The sequence below is a fragment of the Acartia tonsa genome, chromosome 11 (assembly GCF_053477335.1).
Source record: "Acartia tonsa isolate MP-2025a chromosome 11, ASM5347733v1, whole genome shotgun sequence".
NCBI classification, from domain to species: domain Eukaryota; kingdom Metazoa; phylum Arthropoda; class Copepoda; order Calanoida; family Acartiidae; genus Acartia; species Acartia tonsa.
In genome coordinates this window covers 33,651,190-33,660,473 of record NC_137270.1, presented here as the reverse complement: position 1 = coordinate 33,660,473, position 9,284 = coordinate 33,651,190, and the positions used below count along the sequence as shown (strand labels likewise).

At 34.0% G+C, this 9,284-nt stretch overlaps 3 protein-coding genes across 5 annotated transcripts in view; 2 read left to right on the top strand and 1 right to left on the bottom strand.

The window, feature by feature from the left end:
• Positions 1 to 9,284, top strand: part of LOC145332616 (uncharacterized) — a 35,243-nt gene that overhangs the window by 11,665 nt on the left and 14,294 nt on the right. The window lies entirely within an intron of this gene.
• On the bottom strand, positions 84 to 2,079 carry LOC145331001 (uncharacterized). The gene is made up of 4 exons (XM_080175589.1): positions 1,353 to 2,079; positions 1,006 to 1,089; positions 369 to 488; positions 84 to 266 (listed from the first exon to the last, which is right to left on the bottom strand). Exons 1-4 carry the CDS (start codon positions 1,580 to 1,582, stop codon positions 197 to 199), a joined length of 504 nt encoding a protein of 167 aa, XP_080031715.1. The 5' UTR covers positions 1,583 to 2,079; the 3' UTR covers positions 84 to 196.
• LOC145332181 (uncharacterized) lies at positions 2,917 to 5,649 on the top strand. Of its 2 annotated transcripts, XM_080177141.1 has the most exons (4): positions 2,917 to 3,631; positions 3,905 to 3,995; positions 4,823 to 4,957; positions 5,339 to 5,649. In XM_080177141.1, the coding sequence occupies exons 2-4, from the start codon at positions 3,932 to 3,934 to the stop codon at positions 5,599 to 5,601; spliced, it is 462 nt and encodes a 153-aa protein (XP_080033267.1). In that variant the 5' UTR covers positions 2,917 to 3,631; positions 3,905 to 3,931; the 3' UTR covers positions 5,602 to 5,649. The 2 variants fall into 2 exon arrangements, with proteins under 2 accessions (XP_080033267.1, XP_080033266.1); XM_080177140.1 differs by having other exon boundaries at positions 2,917 to 3,995.

Genomic DNA, 9,284 nt, shown 5'->3' with positions numbered 1-9,284 from the left:
ATATAAAAATTATTTGGCTACTTGTTTTTTTTACCTCGATTGGGGAGAAGGTTTGGGGGGTGAAGTTGGATTTTCAGGTTCTGGGCTGTCAGGTTTTGACCTTAAAAAAATAGCCTATTATTTTAATTATTAATTAATATTATTTTTCCCTTGCCCTCTGGACAAAATATAAAAATTATTTGGCTACTTGTTTTTTTTACCTCGATTGGGGAGAAGGTTTGGGGGGTGAAGTTGGATTTTCAGGTTCTGGGCTGTCAGGTTTTGACCTTAAAAAAATAGCCTATTATTTTAATTATTAATTAATATTATTTTTCCCTTGCCCTCTGGACAAAATAAAAAAAAATTATTTGGCTACTTGTTTTTTTTACCTCGATTGTGGAGAAGACTCTGTTCTTCTTTTCTTGACCCTTGGAGGTGAACACAACTTTGTTATTATTCGCTTCCGTTCACGTTGTGGATCAGCTATTTTTGAAGTGACTGGAGTGCAACTGAAATTAAATAAATAAATAAATTTTCAATTTCTCTGGTTCTTTTTAGAACCCACCAAATTTACCAAATTTGGGATTATATTCTAAAAAAAAATGGCCTCTCTTGGTGTGTAGAGCACCGAGAGTTGCTGAACATGGAAGGAATGCGCCCCGGAGGATGGATGGAGGACCCAACCTAACCTGACCAAAAGTAAGTAAGGATATTTTTTTAACATTTACCTACCCTAAGATAAAAAGTTACTGTAAAAATACAATACTTTTCATAATCCCATTTATTATAATTTTATTAGGGGTATGCATTTGAGCTTAATAGTAAATAAAAAGTAAAAATACGACGAAACCCACTAATTTTATAAGGGGTAGTTTCACGAAATGCATTTGAGCTTAATAAATAAAAAGTTACTGTAAAAATCCCATTTCTATACTTTTTTTAGCATGGGTAGATGCACTTCGTGAAACTACCCCTTTTAGTTTTTTTATAACATTATTAAATATAAAATGAAAATATTATTATTACCTAATGTTATCACTGGGGGTTATTTTTTTTGTGGGGGTCCCCAACCCCTCCTTCTCCTCCAACATTACCGACCCTGGAGTGCAACTGAAAATTAAATAAATAAATAACATTTACCTACCCTAAGATAAAAAGTTACTACTTTTCATAATCCCATTTATTATAATTTTATTAGGGGTATGCATTTGAGCTTAATAGTAAATAAAAAGTAAAAATACGACGAAACCCACTAATTTTATAAGGGGTAGTTTCACGAAATGCATTTGAGCTTAATAAATAAACTTCGTGAAACTACCCCTTTTAGTTTTTTTATAACATTATTAAATATAAAATGAAAATATTATTATTACCTAATGTTATCACTGGGGGTTATTTTTTTGGGGGGGGACCCCAAACCCTCCTTTTCCTCCAACATATCAAGGTCAACCTCATCCAAAACATCGGGTATGCTTGCATCGGGGATCGTCTTACGTTCACGCAAACTACGAGTACGCGTAACTGAAGAGTCAGGCATAGCTTGGACAACCTCACTGTCATCATCGTCACCTACTATAACTTTATTAGAGTCAGGCTCAGCCATTCTCTAACGATGTTGTAACTGAACTAAAACTAAAAAAAAAGATTAATATTAATTATGACTTTATGACTTTAAGCCTAAGGTGGTGAGAAAGAATGGCCAGGTTACCGCTTACATTGGATGATTGGGGGAAGAAAAGGGTTAACAACTTAACAGTAACTCCACCCATAATTTTATTTTTTGGAATAGTAAGGGATAAAATAAACACACATAAAAGAAAGTGTGGGGGGGGGGGGGTATAACTAATCCAATTACTACGAAGTACGAGGGAAATCATGGGATGTGTTGGAAAATATTTATATGACATGTAAGACTAAGAATTCTCCTAATTTCCCCTTGAGGAGGGGGGAGGATTTGATGCTTAATCTGCAGAAGGGGTAATTTAACACTTAATTTACCCTCCGTAAAAGATTAAAGATTAAAAGATTAAAGATTATTTGAAACCTGCCCCACCCCCCTTTTTCAACACTTCTTATTTGAATATAATTATATGTAATCTTTTTTTCTCCGCCCATCATAACGTAATGGTTAGGAGGAGGGGGGGGGGGGGGGGAACCAACAAGATTTAATTTGGATTTAATACGATGAAATTTTAGTAAATAAATTAGCCGTTAGAGGCTGGATATTTCAAATTGTTTTTCAATTTATACTTAAGTTTCATCATTCATTGGTAAGAAAAGTTAAAAATTATATTTCAAGTTTTAGAAACCTATTTTTAAGAAAAGTTACATTTGAGATGAATAGAATTAAAAAAGTATTCGGTAATGTAGACAAACAAAATTGCTTCATAGTTACATATTGGAAGTTACATAACATTCAAGGATTACCATTGACATTGTCAGCTTTGAGGTCACTTTATGAAGGCTTTTTGGCCAATTATAGAATAGATGGATGATAATGATATGATGAATATCTGTATCATTTCATATCTTTTAAAAACAAAGTTTTATACCAACGTTTTCTTTTTGGTTTGCTCAACAATTTTGGGGAATTTTGGGACTTGGTTGCTTCATTAAGTTGAGTGTAAAAACGTTTCAACTATGAATTGTTATTTACAAAAGGGGTAATTTTGTGCATCATCATTGGGAGTGTACATCAATTTATCGGCCATTATAATATAAGGTTATAATTTATAAAGGTGTCATATATATAAACCTTTCTTAAAAGTTAAAAAAAAACTCTCTCCCGTCACCCAGCATTAGTGGAAAATTTTTATAAAGGAAAATTTAAATAAATAAAGGGGGGTTATAATAAAGGTGTCGTCATATATATATTATGGAAAATTTTTATAAAGGAAAATTTAAATAAATAAAGGGATTATTCTTTGTATTTTTTTTGGGGGGGGGGGGGGTTATATTCAAAATCAAGTTCAACCCTTTCTTTTCATATATTCTATGTATAATAAAGGTGTCGTCATATATATATTATGGAAAATTTTTATAAAGGAAAATTTAAATAAATAAAGGGATTATTCTTTGTATTTTTTTTTGGGGGGGGGGGGTTATATTCAAAATCAAGTTCAACCCTTTCTTTTCATATAGCAACCCTCCTTAAAAGGGGAGGGGGGGGAGACTAGAGTAAAATAAACAGCCCATTGCCCTTCCCTTTATTTTGGGGGGGGGGGACTATAAAGGTGTTAACTGTTACTTACATGTAAAACCCTTTTCCCCCACCCATATATGTTTGGATATTGACCTCTCGGATGCCACTTATTTTAAAGGGTATGTAAAGATAAAATTTTTTCATGCTATTAGACTATTAGTATTAACAAATTAAAAATCTTAACATTTTCTAAATAATAAATATCGAAGATTGATTTTACGGCATTAGGTTGGTTTATTCGAAGATTGATTTTACGGCATTAGGTTGGTTTATAAAGATAATTTACATTTTACAAATTTGTAATTTAAAGTTAAATAGTAGGTTGGCGACGAACGAGACATGGGCCAGCCAACTTCAAGTTACTTGGATACTAAGGGGAGAAGAAACGGCGGCGCAACCGCCGAAAACTGCCGAGAAAAGGCAAAATAAATTTCAGCGGCTTATCGGAAGGTAATGAGGAAATTACATTTTTGCATACAACCCCTTTATTTTAATGGCTTTCTCTACCTTTTGACCGCCTTTCTCTTTGTTTTAATGCGTAATTAGTTTTTATATACGCATAAAATAAACTTATAAACTTAATTATTTTTTAATATTTGATTTTGCAGTGTTTTTATACGTATATTGTGAACGTTTTGATGAAATTGAATTGAAATTGAAATTAATTATATCTGCATTTGCATTATGAAAAATAAAATACTAATTATTAAATTATTATTTCAGTATAAATATCCGAACGATCAACGAATAATGAAATCTAGAGTACCCAGCAGCACGAAACGAAGGAGCCAGCGAATACTTGAACGACGTCAAGGTATAATATATATTGAATTCTATTTATTTTTAGTTATTTATTTATTAGGATGTAGTTACGTACGATTTAGAAAGCGAAGCAACTCTATAATCATTACCAGAATGTCCGTAAATCCATAACCATAACCATAAACAATTATAAACATGACATTATACAAGTGTTAATGTCCGTTTGTCCTACCTTTTCAGAGCTTCGCTTTTATGGATGTTGTCATCCTTGTTTTTATAGTTATAACTTATTCCACAAAGTGTAATATAATGAATAAATAATCCTTATACTAAAGGATCTCGCTAACCGATGAACCGATCGGGTTCTCCTTTTTACCTTTTTAAAAGCGAAGCTTTTCTATAATTATGGTCGGTCCGTCCGATTTAGAAAGCGTAGCAACTCTATAATCATTACCAGAATGTCCGTACGTCCATTTTAAACATGTTGATTTTTCGTCCGAGATAGTTAGCTTTTATTCGTTAATTTAGGCATGTTAGAATTGTCCTATCGATTTCAAACTTTGCATGATGTAGTTACGTACGATTTAGAAAGCGAAGCAACTCTATAAGCATTACCAGAATGTCCGTACGTCCCTTTTAAACATGTTGATTTTTCTACTTTTATAACAACAAAATTTTATGTGATCTAATTATCCGTTTGATCTGGTTTTTGGTATATTGATTCCTTGGACAACAAAGAATAATATTATAAGCGAAGCAACTCTATAATTAAGTCCTAGAAATGTAAGTATGACCATAAACATTATCCTGTATGAAGCAGTTTTCCAACAAATTTACTTAAAATTTTGCTTCGACTCTATACATTTATAATTTATTAAGGTGTCGCTGTTCCTCTTCCTGTTCCTGTTGAGGCCCCCCTCCGAGATGATCCGGTTGTGGCTGCTATTGCACCCCAGCCTGATGACCAGCGTCGAGTTCGACGACAACGACGCCGTAATGCTGCAAGACAATTAGGTAGGTATTATATATAATACGTTTGTCCAGTAACCTTACTCTAAAATAATAAATTCACCTTTTGGAATTAATTTAATTAATTAATTGCGTTGAGATATTTTATGGTTTGGAAAAAATAACCATTTATTTTAAATTAATAGTAAATATCATACAGAATTGCTTACATGATTATTATAAAACAAGGATGAAAACATCCATAAAAGAGAAGCTCCAAAAAATGCGTCAAAAAATCTAAGCTGGATCTTTAATTAAAATGTATTTTTTTTGGCTTTTATGGAACTAATTGTAATCTACAGAAGGGAAAATCACTGGGGATGTACATCGATCTATCGACCACCCTCCTGAGAGATTTTAATTTTAATTTTGATTTAATTTATTAAGGTCAACAGGTTATCCAACAGATGGGGAACAATAATAATGTCAATGTTCCCCATCAACCACCACAACCGGACCATCCTCAAGAGCCGGACCACCCTCAACAGCAGGACGACCCTCCAGAGCCCCTTCCCGCCGACAACAATCCACCTCCCCCACCCCCGCCACAGCAAGAACGTCAACCTCAACGTGTGCAACCTATTTTCAATTTGACAATAGGTGCGCACGCCACAGTAAATATCAACAATAATACATTTCAATTCTATTGATTATTGTTGATATTTACTGTTAATTTATTGTTATTTTGTGTTGTTATCCCCCCCCCCCCCCCCCCGACTAAATGACTGGATTAGGTTAGGCTAGGTTAGGTTATATGGCTAGGGGGCCGAGCGCCCGCGGTTATTTTTATTGGTGGGGGGGGGGGGGGGGGATAAAAATTGTAAAAATCTATTTTGTATTTTGTATATACTATTTTTGATATATTTACTTTATTTACTAGAATTCCAATTATCCCCCCCCCCCCCCCCCCCCGACTAAATGACTGGATTAGGTTAGGCTAGGTTAGGTTATATGGCTAGGGGGCCGAGCGCCCGCGGTTATTTTTATTGGTGGGGGGGATATTTTCAAATTTTGTATATACTATTTTTGATAAATTTATAATACTTTATTTACTAAATTTGCAGATTTTTTAAAGGGGTAGTTTCACGAAATGCATTTAAACTTAATTTAGTGAACCGCATATTTTATCCTGGTTAAATGGTTAAACTACATTTATATGGCATATATTTGAAAAAATTTCAATTTTCTACCACATAGTTTTTAAAATGTCAAGACTTGAAAATCGTCTTTTTAAATTGCATATATCACAAAAAAGACAATTTTAAGGTCTTGATATTTTAAAAACTACGTGGTAGAAAATTGAATTCATTTCAAATATATGCCATATAAATGTAGTTTACCCATTTAACCAGGATAAAATATGCGGTTCACTAAATTAAGTTCAAATGCATTTCGTGAAACTACCCCTTTTCTTTAGTTTTAATATTTTCATTTAATTTTTTTTTCAATTTCATTGTTTCATTTTTTAGTAGCAAATCTACTTTATATTTCTAAATGTAAATATGTCTGTCTGTCTGTCTGTTTTTTTTTCGTTTTTCAATTTCATTGTTTCATTTTCATTTTGTATTTCATAAATTCATTCATTTCATTTCATATTCATATTCGTGATACAAATAAATGTGATAAGAAACTCGAAATAATACACTTTTTTATTCATTCTTATGGTCGGTCCGTCCGATTTAGAAAGCGTAGCAACTCTATAATCATTACCAGAATGTCCGTACGTCCATTTTAAACATGTTGATTTTTCGTCCGAGATAGTTAGCTTTTATTCGTTAACGATGCAAGAAATAGCTATCTATTGATAATTTTAAATACGTGGAACGCTTACCTAACCTACCTAAGTTTTATCAAATAACTATATCAAACGTCTCTCTTCCTTCCTTGGATACAAACGGCTGCGCCCCTAGCATTTAGAGGCTCTATATTCGAACCTACCTACCTACCTACCTAAGTATATCAAATAACTATATCAAACGTCTCTCGAGTCTCTTCCTTGGATACAAACGGCTGCGCCCCTAGCATTTAGAGGCTCTATATTCGAAGGGATATGAAAGGGCAGAAAAATAGCCTAAAACCATCTAAGGACCTATACGAAGCTGTACTGTAAAGGAGAACCATATAGGTTCAGTGGTTAGCGAGATCCTTAGCTACAGACAAACAGAGCTTACTTCATTATAAGTTTCCTAGCGGCTACGCCCCTAGAGGCCTCTAGTGGCACTTTAAATGTTTTTGTTTGTTAAAGTTAATACTATAGCTATTGATAATTTTAAATTTATGTCTTCAATTCAAAGTTAAAATAAGTACACAAATAAAACCATCTAAGGACCTATACGAAGCTGTACTGTAAAGGAGAACCATATAGGTTCAGTGGTTAGCGAGATCCTTAGCTACAGACAAACAGAGCTTACTTCTTTATAAGTTTACTAGCGGCTACGCCCCTAGAGGCCTCTAGTGGCACTTTAAATGTTTTTGTTTGTTAAAGTTAATACTATAGCTATTGATAATTTTAAATTTATGTCTTCAATTCAAAGTTAAAATAAGTACACAAATAAAACCATCTAAGGACCTATACGAAGCTGTACTGTAAAGGAGAACCATATAGGTTCAGTGGTTAGCGAGATCCTTAGCTACAGACAAACAGAGCTTACTTCTTCAATTATAATTCAAATTATAGAGCAGCATCGCAATTACAAATTAAATTAAATAAAAATAAGAAAATTATTTTTCATAGTTTTATTATTATAGCATATATATGTCAAGTTATGTTATTTATGTGGAATCTAACTAAATATTCACAGGAATGCGATCTCATTCTCAACTCAATCGATAATGATCACTGACTCATCAGAGTCATCACCTTCGCTCGCGCCACCTTCGTGTTCCAGAACTTCCAGGATGGCGTCAATATCTCCATCATCGGAAGATGGATTTACATCGCCGGAGATATCGGGATATTCGTCACCTTCGCTCGCGCCACCTTCGTGTTCCAGAACTTCCAGGATGGCGTCAATATCTCCATCATCGGAAGATGGATTTACATCGCCGGAGATATCGGGATATTCGTCTTCATCTGATAGATCTACTGTGCCATCTAATCCTATCGCACGGTCATAGACAGCTAACGCCTGGATAACGTCGTCACGGTAACCGTTGCATTTTGCTTCCATTTGCTGCAGAACAAGTTGGTTTTGTTCGCGTGTACGCTGCGAAGATGGAAGGGCTTGGTGAAGGAATTGGTATATACCAATTCCTTCACTAAATAGTCTGATCGCCTGCATATTCCGAACACTCTGGAACCCCGACCTGTAAAGCAGCGAAGATATATCTTTAAAAGATCTGTGAAGGACCTGATAATGGGCGTACCATCCAGGCATCAGGTCGGGGTATAAACTTGGTTCTGGATCTGTACAGGTAAGTGTACGGGCATCCATCGCTACCGGCTTGCGCCTGCGCCCAACTGTGACTCTCTGTCCTTGTTCCGCCATAATAACGATAGCAAAAATAAAACAAATGTTCAAATGTTGTCACTTCAAATGTCTGTAAGCAAATGAAATTTCAAGGAATCATTAATTACCCCCTACAAATTTTTCTTTGTTGTTGGTTTCCAAGAAATTATTAAGATTTATAATATTCTAGATATCTTCAATGGGATCGGATGTGTGAAATATTTTTAACAAGGATGACAATATCCATTAAAGCAAAACATTAACATAAATGCATTAGTATAATCAAAATTATAAGTAAGTATTCTGTCTATAAGTATAAATTATATAAATACTAACATACTGACGTCTATAACCAACACTAATTATAGAAAAGCTTCGCTAATTCCTAGTATTTTGAATTTTCCATATGTTTTGTTTTGTTTTGTTTCTTGGGGGGGGGGGGGAACATTAACATAAATGCATAAGTATAATTATAAAATAAGTATTCTGTCTATAAATTATATAAAATAGTAATACTAACTGACGTTTATAACCAACACAAATTATAGAAAAGCTTCGCTAATTCCTATTTTCCATATGTTTTGAATTGTCCATTTTCACCGCTCATTATGAATATGGGCGGAGTGGTAATGCGCGCCCCCCCCCCCCCCCCCATGTAACCCCCTAAAATTGGGGTTGGTGTTGTATGTAATAAATATTAGGAGGTAATAGGATATCTGTTTAGCTCCCCCCCCCCCCCCAAAAAAAAGGGGGAAAAACATAAATATTAGGAGGGGATAGGACAGTTGACAATAATAAATAATAATCAAAAATCAAAATGCTGAACTGATAAGAAATAATTAATAAACAATTTTAAGTTTAGGCAAATTTAGGATTATGTAATT